The 18,421-nt window shown below is 44.6% G+C and overlaps 1 protein-coding gene across 1 annotated transcript in view; it reads right to left on the reverse strand.

Annotated features, from left to right (window-relative positions):
• The window catches only part of KLHL40 (kelch like family member 40), a 60,028-nt gene extending 42,507 nt beyond the window's left edge, over nucleotides 1–17,521 (reverse strand). Inside the window, exon 1 of the mRNA XM_069211015.1 lies at nucleotides 16,242–17,521. Within this exon, the coding sequence (XP_069067116.1) occupies nucleotides 16,242–17,369 (1,128 nt within the window). The 5' untranslated portion in view covers nucleotides 17,370–17,521. The remainder of the gene's footprint in view (nucleotides 1–16,241) is intronic.
• Between the last annotated feature and the right edge of the window lie 900 nt (nucleotides 17,522–18,421).

Genomic DNA, 18,421 nt, shown 5'->3' on the forward strand with positions numbered 1-18,421 from the left:
TAGCAAGGTGGGGTCCGAAAATAAGAGGGTGCAAGCGAAGGGGACTGGAAAATCTAACAAGGGGAGTTTGTCTGTACTCTCTTTGTCTGATTTGGAGCCCAGAAAAAGGCACAGAAATAAGTCCCGCAAAATTAGTAAGGCTTTTTGCATCCAAGGTCTACTTGCTGAGAAAGACAAGTTGGTTTCTCCCCTTACACCCTTTTTGAGGAACACCTCACGCTGCGCAAAGATGCAGCCCCTAAAGTCCTTAGAAGACTCCCCTCGTTCTCGGATCCCCTCAGCCTCCCCCCCAGGTATGGGAGGCAGGCTGGCGAGAAGGAGTCAGCGCTAACTCTATCTGTAGTGTGCAGTGGGGTGCAGGGCCCCTTGTGTATGGAGGCCCTAGAGTTGGGTCTACCTGCTCATGATTCTGCGGTACAGAACCTTTTGATCTCCTTATCTGAGGAGATCAGAGGCAAATTTGAGGTATACAAATATAACCAAGGGAAATTCAGAGAGTCCTGCGCCGCTCTGGAGACTGAACTTAATGCTTTGACTGAGAGGATAAGTAATTTGGAAACGGCGGTGTCAGAGCAGGAAGCCCGTGTGCTGTCTAATACCCAGGGCATCTCCCAGTTCACACGTGATGGCAGGATGGTCGAGGAAAAGCTAGAGTCCTTGGAGAACAACTTACGGAGGAATAACATTAGACTACTGAATGTACCTGAGGGGTTGGAAGGAGATGATATCAAGGCCTTTGTACTAACTTTGCTTGAGAATTTTTTTCCTGCAATGGATCAGACAAAGTTGAAAGAGGATATACAAAGGGTTCATCGGGATCCCTTTAGGAGGAAGCCTGATAGGAAGACCCCCAGGAAGATCCTGGTTAATTTTGGTACTTACTCTGTAAAAGAAATAATTTTGTCTCATGCTCTCAAGGCGGGTAGTTTCTCAATGGGCAATTGGTCATTTAGGATTCGCTCGGATCTTTCTAAAGCAACCTTAGATAGGCAATGGGAATTGGGGAAGTGCATGCAAGATCTCAGGTCCCATGGCGCTACAGTTCAGATGAGGTTCCCGGCTTTTTTGAAGATTACGTGGAATAATACCATGTACAATACTAGGGAACCCGCGGAAGTCCAGGCACTAATTGAGAAAATGAAAAATTTATGTTGATGTTTTTTTCTTCTCTTGAAAAAGAGCCGGCCAGCTCGAGCTCACACGGGTGGTAATAGTCACCTTTGAAGACGAGGGAGGGTTCCCATGGGTGGAGGAGGTAGTGGGTGTGTTTGGGGTACAAGTCAGGAGGTTTTTTGTTTTTTCTTCACATGGTATGGGAGGTGGGGGTGGGGTGGTGTAACAGCGGGGGGTAGTTATGCAATGTTTGAAAATGTCCTCAGTAGTATGCTATGTGTTCGTATGAAGGGTCTTAACTTTTTGTTGAGTTTTTTGTCTTTTGGTGACAACTTTTTTATAATTGGTAATGGCTAAGCAGACAGGAGCTACTTTGAAGTGTTTATCATGGAATGTAAATGGCTTACGGGATCCGGGGAGGAGGAGGAGGAGAATTTTTGAATTTTTAAGAAGGGTAGAAGAGGAAGTAATTATCTTACAAGAAACCCATTTGTTAGAGACCGAATGGAAGGCATATCTTAAACATTTGAAGTGGGTGGGTTATTGTGCGTTCACTAATCAATCATGCGCGATCAAAGGGGTGGCAATTTTGATAAAGAAGTCAGTAGGAGTAAAGGTTGTCAATATTAAGAAAGATCCGAGGGGTAGATGGCTGATTTTGGAAGCCGCCTTATGTGGTACCTGGTTTACAATCGCTGGGTATTATGGTCCTAACGTTGATGAGCCTTCACCCTTTCAAGATCTTTTTGCCCATCTACTGCTTGTTAAACATCCGATTCTAATTGGTGGAGATTTTAATATTTTATTGAATCCTTCTTTAGACAAGTCCACACCAAGACCAACTGTCAATTTCCCTAGAACTCGATCAAGGATAAAACAAGGAATGCTGGGCCTTGGTTTAATTGATATTTGGCATCAGAAGGGTGGGGGGGGTTAGGTATACATTTAATAATAAGAAATATGGTCATCATTCAAGGATAGATTTCTTTTTAATTCAACATCAGTTGAGAGACATGGTAATATCGGTTTGTCATGCCCCGGCACATCTTTCAGATCACTCAGCAGTGATAATGCAAGTTTTCCTTAATAGTCAAGTTTCTATTCCCAGATGGACAGTAAATCGTTCCTTGTTTTTGGATGAGTTATTGGTGGACGGGCTGAGGAAAGACACTAATGAATTCTTTGAACTGAATTACGGATCCACCACACTGCAGATACTGTGGGACGCATATAAAGCCTTTATTAGAGGCAGGCTTGCGGGGTTGGCCATTTGTAGATATAGAGCCGAGAGAGACAACTTGAGCTCAAGGTGGCCTCCTTGCAGGAAGCTTCCTCAAGGGTGGAGGAAAAACAGAGGGGGTTCTTTAATGCTCAGTTGGAATCTGCTAGATCGGAGATGGGCCTATTTTTAGAGGGGAAAACTCTTGGCATGGAAAACCAGATCAGACCGCTCTAAGAATTTAATTCCACTTGTTAAATCAGAGATTACGGGAGCTGTATGCACAACTAATCCTGAGATAGAGGAGGCCTTTGTGTTTTTTTTTTAGAACTTGTATACAGAAGACCAGTACTCTGCTGTAACGTTTGAAATGTCTGTAAAGGAGTATCTGGAAGCACTTCATCTCCCTCAGTTAACAGTATCAAATCAGAACCAACTTGTGAGAGAAATAGATCCTGGGAGGTGAGAGCAGCGATTTTGAATTTAAAGAAGGGGACGGCTCCGGGTCCAGATGGTCTGCCTAATGAACTATATGGCAATTTTTGCGAGGAGTTGGTTACTATTTTGACAGAATTGTTTAATTTCCTATTACAGGAGGGGGTGGATATGCCCAGGTCTTGGAGTGAGGCAGCCATAAGCCTCCTTTTCAAACCTGGGAAAGATCCGGCCCTTGGTGGTTCATACAGGCCAATTTCCCTGCTGAATTCAGATTATAAGTTTTACACACATATTTTGTCTAACAGGCTTCAGAGTGTGATTTTTCGATTTGATTCATGGGGACCAGAAAGGGTTTGTCAGAGGTAGATACTTGCGTGAATTGACTCACGATTTACTGGGTGTGGTTGATCTGGCGACCTCTGAAAAAGTTCCCCTGTCTGTCCTTACGTTTGATGCAGCTAAAGCTTTTGATCGTGTAAATTGGTGTTTTCTACAACGTGTAATGGAGGCCTTTGAGATGGGCCCGAAATTTATTAGGGCTATTCAGGTTATTTACAAAGACCCATCAGCTCGAATCTTGATTAACGATAAGTTATCTTCCAGATATAGCATCCAGAGAGGGACGCAACAAGGTTGTCCACTATCTCCTCTCCTTTTCTCCTTTTCAATTTATATATCGAACCTTTAGCAGCTATAGAGGATAGAGCGATCCCTCCTTTTCAATGTATGGGCTGGGAGAAGAAGATTGCTCTATATGCTGACGATCTTATGATATACACTGGGGACTTGATACAGGTGTTTTCTAGAATTTTATTACGTTTAAAGGAATATGGAGAAGTTTCAGAGAAAACTGAGATTATGTGTTGGAATACTACCTTTGATAGTCCGCTGGTGAAGCAACAGATTAGATACCTGGGTATTCAAGTTATTTCTAATCTCAATGAATTGGCCAGGGTTAATTTTGATAAGCTCTGTAAGGAATCTAGTAACTTACTTAAGACCTGGGGCGGGCTCCCTCTCTCTTTTATAGGTAGAGTAAATATCCTTAAAATGATTATTCTTCCGAAATTTACATTCTTGTTTAACATGATCCCCTTGGAATTCAAGAAGAGATGGTTTCAGAAGATGCAAGCCGACTTAACTTTGTTTGTTTGGTCTTCAAAAGGTGTTAGAATTGCCTGGCAAAAACTATGTAGGCCCAAGGGGAAGGGGGGATTGCAGCTCCTGATTTTTATAAATACTACTTAGCTTTTCACTTGAAAAATGTTAGGATCTTGCTACGGGATAGGTCTGAATATATGTTTTTTTGGGGTGCAGTGACTCAAGAGTTTTCAGTGGCTGGTAGTTTTTTCTTATACAAGTTCGGTCACCTGAAATTTTTCAAAAAGATCAGATTGAAGCTTCTTAAAGACGCTGCTAGAGTATGGTGGTTGGTATGCCAAATTCTCCACATTTACTATTACAGTCCCGGGGCTCCGGTCTGGGATTCCCCTGGCACTCCTGAGTTTCTTCTAGATAAACTGGCTTTGGTGCTAAAGGGGGTGACGAAGTGGGGACAACTTTTAAAGGATGCAAAGCTGGTGCCCTGATCAAGTTTGGAGGAATTAACAGACCATAAGCTTTAAAGGTTCAAGTATTTACAATTAGCAAGTTGGGCAGCATCTCTTCAGGGGAAAGGGGGAGTGTATAATCCTTGGGAAGAGAAATTATCCTCGATCTTGATACATAAAGACGTTTCTGTTTGGTATCAGTCATTGCTTGATGTGTCAGATTCAGCAGTTTTGCCTCTTGAGAAGGAATGGGGAGAGGTCTTCCCAGATTTGGATTTAGTGCATATTTGGGAAATGTCAAGCTCTATGCTATGGTCGGTAACTAGATCAACCGCTTTGAAAATAAATCAACTGTTTACGATGCATAGGGTTTACTGGTCTCCTCAGAGGCTGTCCACTGTGGGGAAATTAGAAAAAAAGTGTCCGCGATGTGGGGAGCCTAATGCAAACGATGTACATATGTTTTGGAACTACCCAAAACTAGGTATTTTTTGATCAGGGATTAATGGTTTTCTTAAGCAATTTATAATTACTGAAGTGGAAGTGACTCCCTCTCTAGTATTTTTTGGTGTCTCCCCAGGGTCCATATGGGAACAGAAGTTATCTAGGCCGTATAAGGGTGTATTGTTTCTGTTGTTACTATTGGCCAGGAGACAAATATGCTTAAAGTCGGTCAGCCCTATACCCCCGAATGTTTTGGATTGGCTGTTTTCAATAGATTATTTTTCTTGCTTAGAACGTAGTGGCCCAATGGGTGACAATGATGAATGTTGGCCATTTGTGAAAATGCTCGGCAAAATGGAATTACTCTTGATATGTAGTCCTATGATTATTTCTGCCTTCTCTTCACACTAAGTAGTCCAATGATTATTTCCGCCTCCTTTTTTTCCCCCCCCTCTTCCCTTCTGCTTTTTCCTCCTCGCTCATGGATTTGCGGTTGGATAAGAGCATTGGGAGGGCCCGGGAGAGGTGAAGTGCTGCATCTACTTGGGTTCTAACCTGGTTTACGGGGTTACCATGTTTGATGTCGGTTTATGACTCTCGTGTAGTGTGGTGGGATTTTCTTATGAGAACAAAAAAAAAACAATGTTGTGAATCTAGATAATAGAGAGGCATTTATCATGGGCATGTTGGCTGAATGCCCAGTTTTTCCATTGCCCTCTTAAAGTCAAACTTTCATAAATTCACCAAATAGTAAAACAGAACCTGCAGTACATGCCAAATATAGATCTGAAAACCCCAAAAACGGCATGAAGATTTTGTTATATGTTACTCTTTCCCAAAGGAAGGCAGATGTATTGTAATTCTTTGCCATTATGCATTATCACTTTTAATGGAATATATTTTCATAATGCTTCAATCCCTTTTTAGGGTCAAGCCTGTGATAGCATGTGCTAGTGAATGCGTATCGCTAGTGAGAGACTATTGTATTTAGAAAAGGGCTTGGAGCCCGGCTGTCGCTTATCATTAGTTGGGTTGCCTGGCACTCTTCTTTACAGCCTTGTAATTGGTCACGGCTGGCATATCATCATTTATGTTCCTGTCCATGGAGCAGGGACCAAGCACTGATTGATTCAAATTAATCTGTGCCGTCTGCTGCTCCTGACGTTATAAAGGTACTATTTTCTTCTTTTAAATTCTAGTGCCCTGCAAACAGAATGTGTATAACTGGCAAAAACATGCCCAGCAGGACAAAAAAAACTGCAAAGTTGTATTTTCTATAGCTAACTTTTTTTTCATTTGCCAAGTCTTCTTTTCTCGCTTTGCACGCATGTTTTGAATTTTTTAACTTCTTTTGCCCTGCAAACAGAAGTTGCATGACTGGCAAAAACAGGCCCAGTTAGACAAACAAAATTGCAAACTTGTACTTTCTATTGTTTACTTTTTTATATTTTGCCAAGTATTATTTTCTCACTTTGCACTGCTTTTTTTGCTTGTGGGCGCTGTTCTCAAAAGATGACTATTATCTTGTTCTGAATATTGCAAAGGAACATTGTTTCTTTTTTATGTGTAATTTTCGAAATTGTGATTTATCACATAATCTTGCCATACGCTCCAATCCACCTCTCTCCAATCCAATCCACCCCGCTCCAATCCAAACAACTCACCCTAATCCACTCCAGTTCACAACACTACAATCCTCCAAAGCCACCCCACTCCAACCTGCCAGCTCCAGTCCAAAACAATCTGCGGCACTCCAATCCATAAAAATCTGCCTCACTCCAATACAGCAATCCAAAACAATTTGCCCCGCCCCATTCCGAAACAATCTGCCCTGTTCCAATACAAAACAATCTGCTTCACTCCAATCCAAAACTATCTGCCCCACTCCAACCTGCCCCACTCTGATCCAAAACAACCTGCCACCCTCCAATCCTAAACAATCTGCTCCACTCCAGTCTACCCCACTCCAATCCAAAACAATTGGCCTCACTCCAATCCAAAACAATCTGCCCCACTTCAGTTCAATCTGCCACACTCCAATCCAATCCTCCTCACTCCATCCCAATTCACCACATTCCAGTACTCCCACACCATTCTAATCGGACCCCTTCAGTCCAAAACAATGCCCCAATGCAAGACAGCAATCCACAACAATCACCTCACTCCTATCCACAACAATCTGCCCCACCCCAATCCAAACAATCTGCCCCACTCTAGTCCAAAACATTCTGCCCCACTCCAATCCAAAACAATCTGCCCCACTCCAACCACTCCAAGCCACAGCAATCTACCGCACTCCAGTCCAGTACAATCTGCCCCACTTCAATCTGCCACACTCCAATCCAAAATAATCTGGCCTATTCCAGTCTAAAACAATCTGCCCCACTCCAAAACCACCAGTCTAATCCTCCACACTCCAATTCAATCAACCTCATTCCATCCCAATCCACCACACTCCAATACTCCCAACCCACAACAATCTGCCTTGATCAATCCAAAACAATCTGCCCCACTCCCATACAACAATCCAAAACAATCTGCCTCGCTCCAATCCAAAACAATCTGCCCCACTCCAATCCAAAATCTGCCCCACTCCAATCCAAAACAATCTGCCCCACTTAATTCGGCCCCACTCCAATCCAAAACAGTCTGCCCCACTACAAAACAATCTGCCCCACTCCAGTCCAATCCACCACACTCCAATGCAATCCACCTCACACCATTCCAATACACCACAGTCCAATACTCCCAACCCACTCCATTCCAATCTGCCCCCTTCAATCTGCGACACTCTAATTCACAAAAATATGCCCCACCCCAATTCAAAACAATCTGCTTATTCCAGTCTACCCCACTCCAATTCAAAACTATTTGCACCACCCCAATTCAAAACAATCTGCCCCACTTTAATCTGCCCCAATCCAATACAAAACAGCCAGCCCTACTACTGTCCAAAACAATCTGTCCCACTCCAAAACCATCAGCCCCACTCCAGTCCAATCTGCCACACTCCAATCCAATCCACCTCACTCCATCCCAGTTCACCATACTCCAATACTCCCACCCCACCCCACTCCAATCTGCCCCCACTTCAATCCAAAACAGCCAGCCCCACTCACACACAGCAATCCAAAACAATCTGCCAAACTCCAATCCAAAACAGTCTGCTCCAGTCCAATCCAAAACAATCGCCCCACTCCAATCTGCCACACTCCAATCCAAAACAATCTGCCCCACTCCAATCCAATCCCTCTCCAATCCAGTCCATCCCATTCCAATCCAGTCTACCTCACCAGATCCACCCCAATGAGCCCCATCTCAATCCACCCCACTCCAATCTGCCCCACTCTGATCCAAAACAATCTGCCCCACTCCAATCCAAAACAATCTGTCCCACTTCAATCTGTCCCATTCCAATCCAAAACAATCTGCCCTACTCCATTAAAAAAAAGTCTGGCCCACTTCAATCCAAAACAGTCTGCCCCACTCCAATCCAAAACGATATACCCCACTACAGTCTGCCCACTAAAGTCCACAAAATCGGCACCACTCCAATCCCAAATAATATGTCCTATTCCAGTCTGACCCAGTACAAACCAAAACAATTTGCCTTGCTCCAATCCAAAACAATCAGCCTCACTGTAATCCTAAACAATCAGTCCACTTTAATCCAAAACAATCTGCCCCACTCCAATCCAAAACAATCTGCCCCACTCCAATCTAAAACATTCTGTCCCACTCCAATCCAAAAGAATTCGCCCCTCTCCAGCCCAAAACAATCTACCCCACTTCAGTTTGCCCTCTTCCATTCCAAAACAATGTGCCCCAAACTAATCTGCCCCACTCCAATCCAAATAAATCTGCTCCAATCCAAAACAATCAGCCTCACTACAAAATAAAAACCATCTGCCCCATTACAATCTACCTCACTCTAATCCAAAACAATCTGCCACATTCCAAATGGAATAAAATCTGCCCCACTCCAATCCAAAACCATCCGCCCCACTCCGATAAAATGTAATCTGCCCCATTCCAATCTAAAACAATCTTCCCCCACTCCAGTCCATCCTACTCCAGAATGGCCCACCTGAATCCAGTCCATCTCACCCCAATCCACCCCACTCCATCCCAATTCATCCCACGCCAATCCACCACAATCCACCCCACACCAATCCAATCCACCCATATCCAGACCAATCAAATCCACTCCACTCCAGGCCAATCCAATCTATACCACTTCATTCAATCCAATCCACCACAATCCAACCCACTCCAGTCCAGCCCAGCCCACTGCATTCCAACCAACCCTACTCCAGGTCAACCCACCCCACTCCAATCCAATCCATTCCACTCCAAACCACCACATTACAGTCCAACCTACCCCACACCAATCCAACTTATTCCAGTCTAATTCACACCACTCCTATCTACCCACCTCATCCCACTCCAATCCAATCCATCTTAATCCACCCCAGTCCAAGCCAGTTCACTTTAATCCACCCCACTCAATCCACCCATACCACCTTAATCCACTCCACTCCCATATAATCCACCCTACTCCACACCAATCCAACCCACCATATTCCATACCAATCTAATCCACCCTACTCCAATCCAACTCATCCCACTCCATTCCAATCCACCCCACTCCAATCCAGTGTACTCCACCCCAATCCAACCCACCCCAATCAAATCAGTCCCACTCAATACAATCAACCTCACTGCATTCCACTTCGCCCCACTCCAGTCCACCCCACCTCAATCCATTTCCCTCACACCTGTCCAATCCACCCCACTCTAATCCACCTCATTCAGTCCACTCCCACCCATTTCAATCCACCCCACTCCAATCCAATCCACTACCACCCACTCCAATCCAATCCACTCCACCCCACTTGAATCCATCTCATCCCACTCTACTCCAATCCACCCCACTCTACTCCAATCCACTCCAATCCAACACCACAATACACCCTCCACAAATCAAGTCCACTCCAATCTAAATCACCCCACTCCAAAAAATCAATTCCACTCCACCCCAACCAATCCAATCCACTCCAATCCAGTCCACCCCATTCAATACAATCCACCAAACTCCATTCCACCCCACTCAATTCCACCCCACTCCAGCCCAGTCCATTCCACTCCAGTCCAATCCACCTCACTCCCATCCAATACACCCCACTCCAGTCCACCCTACTCCAGTCACCACCCCACTGCAATCTACCCCACCCCAATCCAGTCCACCTTAATCCAATCACCTCACCCTGAGCCAATCCGTACCACCCCACGCCATTCCACCCCACCTCAATTCAATTCAGTCAACTCCACTCCAATCCACCCTGCTCCATTCTAAACCACTTCACTTCACTCCAGTCCACCCCACTCTGTTCCAATCCACCCACTCCACTTTAGTCCCATCCATCCCACTCTATACCTATCCACCACACCCCAGTTCACTTCACCCCACTCCAGTCCATCCAACCCACCCCACTCCAGTCCACCCCACTCCAATCCATCCACTCCACCACACTCTAGTCCATCCCACACCAATTTAATAAATTCAATCCACCCCATTCCAGTCCACTCCATTCCAGTTTAATCCACCCCACTCCAGTTCATCCCACTCAAAATCACCCCAATACAATCCACCCCACCCTAATCTAATCCACCCCACACTAGTCATATCACTTCAGTCCAATCCACCCAAGCTAATCCATTCTAATCACTCCACTGTAATCCACCGGACCCCATTTTAATCACCCCACTCCAATGCACCTCACACCACTCAATCAACCCCACTCTACTCCAATCCAATCCACCTGACTCTATTCCAATTCATCCACTACTTCAATCCACTCCAACCCACTTCACCCTATTCCACCTCATGCCACTCCATTCCACAACACTCTCTGCCACTGAATAATTGAACTCTACAGTTCTCTACCCACATCTATGACACTCTACCCCCTACTCCACTCTACAGTACTCTACTCCCCACTCTGCTCCAAGACACTCCACGCTACTAACTTTTAGCCATGCTGAACAGGAGCCACACCGATTTTCAACATGGCAAAAACACATTGCCAAAGCCAATAGCTCTCCTACAGACGAGACCTATTGGCTTTGCCAATGCTTGTTTTCCCTGTCCTTGTAACTGTATATTCCATCCTATAATGCCAGTTTAAAATGCTTGTGCTCCACATGGGTTTACCCGAGGAGAGCAAGGAGACAGATGAGAATAATGATTCCTTGTACCACCTATGGTGTTCTCTCACTTTCAGCACATGGTTACCACAGGTAGTTCACCAGATATTTTGGCGGCTTTCAGCAGGTAAAATCACAGGCGAAATGTACAGGATCTACAGTAATTGTACAGTCCTTATTATTCAAATAGGGCTAGTAACAGGAGTTAATGCTCCTATCAGAATTGGTGAGAAACCTGTAATTAGCCTATTTATGTATTTTTTTGCCCCCAAAAAATACAGAGTATATTATACTTCTTTAGCACACAGATCCATAAACATAGTGCACTTCAAAGATCCCTAATAAACTGGGAGCACATTTTGAGAACAGAGGGATATAAGGGGCAACCTGACGCCACATGTGCTCTAAGATGATTGAAACTGTACTGTATACATGCAACATGCAAATACTAATAGTATAATATAATGTCACCCTGAACATAATACAATACATACAATACTACTGAAATATCTTCTGAAAAACTCTCTATGGACCATGTGCAAAGACTTCTGAGGTGGTCAATTTGGGCAAAAAATAAATAAATAAATAACAGTGAGAAACTCTGAATTTATTTTCGACCGAGGGCTCAATAATCCATCCATCCACAGGTCCCCCGAGGAAGCTGGGCACAGTTTAGCCACAGTCAATCCCAATACCATTTTTAACATGAACTATTTTATGAAAAAAATGTTCATTGCACTTTGATGCCACATAGGACCTCATTATGAGTGCCCTAGTGCCAGCTCCTGGAATATAGACACTGAAGGTATCAGTAACTGCACAGAGATGGCGGGGTGGTAGCAGGTAAAATCCTGAGGGTTTCGTTGATAATAAGGAATGTCTGATCACTTGTCAGATAACTATGAGCATTACAGGCAGACCCAATCAGCAAGATAAAACCTCATTACACATACTTGCCTGTTAGCATGTTAAAATAAGCTCTGCTTGTTACTCATGACCCTGGTCTGATTTCGCTTGGCAGAAATTACTGCGACCTTAATGTCACAGCTGCACCAAGATCACAGCATTTTACATAAAAGCAAAATCAGACAAGATTTGTCTCCCAATTGTACACAACCCTCACACAATTACACGCTGAGGCCCACATTATAAGCAGGTAGTTAAATCCCATTCTCTGCGCAAACGGGAGTATGCACAAGTATAGGACTTTTGAGTTTTGTAATAAATAATTTTCTTCAACTCTATTTCAGCAGATCACACCAATCCAATATGTTAGGCCTCATTTCCAAATGGAAAACTCAGAATGGAAAATACTTACTTCACCCGAAAAATACATCACCAGTGGATATCAGTATTTACCATGTGATGGAAACCTGTTAGCCCTAGCATTTTACAGAGTTGCATTTCATCACATGTCTGACAGCCACCAATTGGTTACTGGACTCTTCTCTCTTCCACCCATGGCCAAGAGGAGCCAGTTTTAGGCTGCCTTGTGATAAAACAAATTATTTTTTTGATTTAAAAAAATGTCTTTAAATACTGAACTAGACTTTTATAATGTGTATTTGTAGTGTTTTGTAGAAAAAGCAATTGTTTGAGCTTTGTTGATACCATCAAGCCAGCCTACTTCAGCGCACTACCGTCTCCCAAACTGCCCCAAAGAACACATTTCACTTTGAAATCATTTTTCTTTTTACTAGGTCTCGCTACTTGACAGCTACTTCGTTGTCTGTTATGAAACCTATTGTGAGCTTAGAGTGCACTTACATCCCGTCCATTGTTTACCATTGGTTAGCTTCATTTTCACTCTGCTATCCTTACTTCTAATTCGATACTTGTGTCAGCTTTACTTCATCTTCATGAATGTGTCCATCCCCTGAAACATGGACATATTACTTATGTCCTTCCACTGCTTACCTTTCAATCGCTACATTTTTGTTTTTGTTTAAGCACTCCACAAGAGTGCACATATTTTCCAGCTCAATACCTCATGTACCTCTCCACCACACTTGCAGTGCTTTTGCCCTAAAAGTGTGTTTCACCCCGCCCCCCTCTGTGATGGAATTGCTCTTGTGTGCTCCTCCTTTGTGTATGTATTCTCACCTGTAATCTTCTTCCCCCCAGCTCCATTTTGCACTCTCTTGTCTCTCCATCTGCTTCCCTCCCTGTCCCCTCTGTATTGCTTCTGTCCACCACTCTGTTGCTTCCCCCACCCTCCTGTTGCTTACCCACCCTACCCTCTATGATTCCAACCCTCTTGTGTGGCTTCCTCCCCCCTGCTCATGCAAATTGTTTGCTTTCGTTTACTAATCTAACTCGGATTGGTGAAAAACATTTTTAAACATTTTTAAAAGCACTTGAGTCGTTTTGGGCCGCAAACCTAAAAAATGATGCAGACAGTGGCATCATAGGATTTTTTCACTTTTTTTTAAGCCATGCTGCACAGCAATGTGGAAGCTCTGTACAGCATGGCTAAAACCATTAGCAAATCCAAAAGGTCCCAAAATCAAGACCTACTGGCTTTCCCAATGCTTGTTATTTGAAGCTGGCACCCCCAAAAAAAATCTAAGAGCAGGATGTCCGAACTTTGTTATCACAAAAAGAATAGTACACTTTTACTCACCTTTTTGTGGCCAGAAATGTGTTTTGTAAATCGACCTATCTACTAATAGGTTTGTTGGCAAAATAAGCTATTGAAGTCAGCTCAAGTCCACCCTACATTATTAATATTCACTGGGGAGGTTGCAAATTACAACTCTCTCCAATTAGACTCCATCGTAGGGATAGTGGTCTGCAGCGGTCAGCAGACCACCATGCTGTGATTGATTTTCAATTATTTTTTCAAAAAAGAAGCCTGATTATTTTTTTTATTTTTTTTTACATTTCTGGGAAAGTTGTCAATGGTCCCCTGAACCACTGCCAGTTCCCCCTGAAACATTTACACAAATTCATAAATGGGAAGAAGTTCAAAGTGGACCCCTTTCCTTTCACCACCTCAACTCGTGAGTCAGTAACTTTTCAGTGGTTTGAAACCAGAATTACGGTTTCAAACCAATGATACATCTGGTATTTAATTGGTATTTGGAGGGGACACCCAAAATATGTCTCTTTCAATTGCCAAATCTGCATCCAGTTGTACTCCCATTTTAGGAGTCAGTAAAAAGTTACTGACTCCTAAAATGGTTTTGTCCAAGGCCAATAACTTTTTATCAGTTGTAAACTTCAAATCAGAGTGTGTGCTACTGCAAAATTCATACATCTGGCTCTGAGTTAATTTGAGCCTGTAAAATGATCACATTAGAGAAAAGCAGGGTTTTTTTAGATTCATAAAAAATGACAGCCTAAAAAAGACTAGCAGGACACAGGGGTATCCAGCTTTGGCACCAAAATGTACTGAATCCATGTCAGATTTTCAGGATAACCACTTAAAATGTATTTTTGTACAATGGACCACAATGGTAATCATGTAAAAAGCTAGTAGTTATTGTTAAAAATAAGGGAACGGCTTGTGGCCTGCCAAGATCAACATTATACTCCCCTGGTTTACCCATTTCCTCAAAATTGCAGCACTTTACATCAGTACTTAGGGTAGGATTACAAATCGTCCCCTAGAGTTACCGAAATAAAGCTTTGGTAATTGCAAGGTGCAGGGAGGCACACATACTCTCCATGTTTTCAGGGAATAACTTGCAGGAATTTGTGTTTTCAGCCTTATACGCAGTGTCTGATTTGAAAAATAATGAGTGCAGGCCCAAAGCTGTACTCAGAAGCTCATGGCTGACAACATTAAATGTCAACACACCAAATACCAGGGCTTCATGGTCTTGATTCCACCAAAGGCCTCTTCAAACCACTGCCAAATACCACCTGCCCCGTTATCTCACTCTTGTGGTTCCTGCTTTCTCCCTTTGCAGAGTTTTTTCTCGCTCTCTCTTTCTTTCTTTATGCACTTGTCCCTCTGTTGCTCTTGGGAAATGTCTGAAGAGGAAAAAAAATCTAGCAACTCAAAAGGATGATGGACGGAGTGCTGAACAATGCAAACACTTACCCCAGCCACAGATCTGGGTTTAATCCATCATTCTTTTGCTCACCTTGCCACCACAGTTTGGACCCAGCCATATGCAAATCAGTCTTGACCCTGTTCCCCATGGGAACAGTCCAGCCGGAACTGCCAAGCCAGGTCCTCCCTGGACTGGAAACAAGCATCCTGGGACCGGTTTCAGGGTATCACCCTTCATCAGCCAGGCTAGCTTGAATCCAGTGGCACAGTGAGCAAGGTACCCACGTCTGGGCATACCCTTCCCACTTAGGAAAAAAAATCACCTTTCCCCAAAAGTGAGTGGTGTGGCCCCATTGGCAACCACCGCCTGAAACTAACCACTTGCAGTTGTGGCTTGCGGGGGTTACAGGGAGCAGGGTGGAGCGGGGTGAAATATTAATTTTAAAAAATGTAAAACTGGCCTGTATGCTGCACTGCCCCTCCTGAATCTCCTCAGAAGCAGGCAGGCACAGGCTCCTAGCCTGCCCTGGAGCCAATCCTGATGCTGCCCAGAGCAGCAATAGAATTGTCTGGGAACACCCAGCCAGGGCTCTCCCAGGCAGATTGGGAGCGGGCTGGAGAGAGCACAGTGCGCATGAATGTTTGGCGGCCCAAGACGGCCGGTCAAACATTCATGCGCAATGAGGGGACTGTACAGGGCATTCCCCTCAGTGCTCGTCATCCCCAGTGCCCCACACATTTAACATAGTTTATTATCCTTTTGTTGTTAAAGGATTTGCAGCGGGTGCTGCTGGCGGGGGGCGCAAAGCTCCTCCGCCATAGCAGAGGAGCTGCCACTGAGCACTGGCTTCCTCCCGCAATTTCACCCAGGATTTAGTAGCCGGAGTTCTCTGGTAAACCTCACAAATTTTAGATCCGAATAGAAATTTAGGCTGCTGTTAAGTGCTTAATTAGTATAACTTGGGGTTTGCAGAGTGAGGCAAGCAGTTCCGCCGCCTTACCCTGTATACCACGTAACCCTTATTGTGTATTGTATGTCGGATTCCCATTAGAAATTCTACTTTGTTGCTGTCTACAACGGTAAATGGTCCTTTTTTACGCCCCAAATGTGTGCATCACTTTAACAGATCTGCAGATGGTAGTAAAAGTGGTAAGGCGTGTGCACAATAAGTTTTTGATTCAATTGCTAGGCACATAGCAGCCTGCCACACCCACAATACAACTGCTGAGCTTCACACATCGACCACACAAACTAAAAGCAAACCCATACCTGCAAAAAGTAGGAGCTCAGAGGGTCTTCTTTGTCTTCCTCATTGTAATAGAGTCCACCAGCCACAAAGATCTGGTTCTCCTTCGTGACAAGGCTGATGTGATTTTTGGGGATCTGAGCAGAGAGAGAAGCAAAATAACACTCATTGTTGTCCGGGTCGTAGGCCACTGCACCAGTGTCACTGATCATGAATATGAGGTCCGCGAGGAACATCCCAAAGCGCATGGTGTCATTTAAAATTCCGGGCAGGGCCTCCTCTTCGTCCTCTCCTTCCACTTCGCCATTGACTTCCTTCCCAGGGCCATCCTTGCTACTGGGCTTCTTCTTTTTCACGACTGGCAGTTTCCCCTCCGCCGCCTCCTTCACGACTTTGAGTTTCTTGAGGAGCTCTGGGCTGGATTTGACCTCTGCATGCGCCTCCACGTGGTCCTTCACATAGTCCGGCGGCATTAGCCTGAAGCGGATGCTCTCGAAAATAACAGGCAGGGCCTTGACCCGGTTTTGCTTTTCCTTGGCAGCCCACTTCATGACAGTCTCAAAAACGAGCTCTTCCTTCTCGACATTGAGGGAATCGCTGGAAATAATGGCAATCAACTCGTCGGGAGAAAGCTGGTAGAAGTCCTCATCGCGCGTGATAAGCGAAAAGCGGTCGCACAGGAAGTCTCTGGAGGCCACTGCGAGTCGAGGACAGTCTAACATCAATCCCAGTCGGAATATGGCCAGACAGTTGCTAAGGCACAGACGTTTTTGTAGGAAGGAGACACACACTGTGAAAATGGATGGAATCTGAAACATATTGGCAACTGCGAAAATGTCCTGCACATTCTGTTCGGTGATGTCTATCTCGGAAGTGTAGATGTAGCGGAGGATCTTCCCCATGACTTCCGGCTCCACATCTTCCAGGTTAATTTCCCTTTTCTTGCTCTCTTCCTGATCTGAAAGGAACATTGTTCGGAAATACGGACTGCAAGCCGCCAACACCAACCGATGGCACGGGAATTCTTTATCCTTGATCTTCAACACGCAGTCGATGAAATTGTCATGCTCCAGCATGTCGTTCAGTCCATCTTGTAGGAGGGTTTGCTGGTACAGGCGTAGCTCCTCCGCTGGATCCACCGGCAGTGCCATCTTGAAAGAGACCACGCTCTCCTCTGCCTGAACTGTAAAGGACCTATTTCAACGTGTGCATCCAGGCCAAAGGGAGAGGGTTTCTCGTTCACAAGGCAGTTGGCGAATCAGGAATCTGATGGTTTTAGATGCAGCTGGTGGAGTGCTTGGTTTCAGGCTCAGCTTTATATATAGCCCAAGCACTACAAAGCCAAGTCGCAGTGGAGCATGTGTAAGGCGATCACATTTAAACATGACACATCGCACAGCTAGGAGGCAGCAACTGTTCTCGCTGACCGGACGTCCCAGGAAAAGTCCTGATCTGGGGAGAATGTGACTGCATGTCATCAAAGAGCTATGACGCTCAGGTCGACGCAAAAGGTGTAAAACAACACTGAAATCACTGGTAACTTTAAAATCAGCAGATGCTGGAAACGTACATTGAGGACAGGAAATTCATATCGGCCTATAACAGCAATAGGCTTGAGCACGTGCAGAGAGATGTGTTTCTTTTGGCTGGCAAAGTTCGGCTAAGTGGCGCATACACATTATGGCCTTTGAATGCTTTGCTTGGAATATTTAGGCAAAAACTCAGGCATATAAAGGAGCCACTTTGTGTTGCTCTTGGACCAAGTGATGCAACTGAAAAATGAGATTTCTGAAGCCATGCAAACCCACCTTACGTGGCCCTTTGTGGCTCATAAATCTTGAGTAGTGCAAGGCAGCACAAATCACTGCACTACATTAACCTGCACCAGGGAAGGGTTTCAAAGGGTGTTGCATGGGTGTTCCTACACAACATCCATGTATTGTGATGCATTCACAGATTTACCAGAATTGGGAGACCTGGGAGTGTGCCAAAAAGCTACTCCTCCCCAGGAACATAACAAGGAGAAACATCTTTATTTCTCCTCATTTTGCAGCACACATAGAAAGAGGAAAAAACATCAGGGGGTTGTTTTCCTACAGGAATGTGCCCCTTCCTGCACAAAAACAATTGTACATGCAATGGAGGTGAAAGGGTGCCTGCGCTGGTGCTAGGCAACCCATTGTGCCCCAGTGCTGGGGAAAGG

Source organism: Pleurodeles waltl, chromosome 10, assembly GCF_031143425.1.
Source record: "Pleurodeles waltl isolate 20211129_DDA chromosome 10, aPleWal1.hap1.20221129, whole genome shotgun sequence".
NCBI classification, from domain to species: Eukaryota; Metazoa; Chordata; class Amphibia; order Caudata; family Salamandridae; genus Pleurodeles; species Pleurodeles waltl.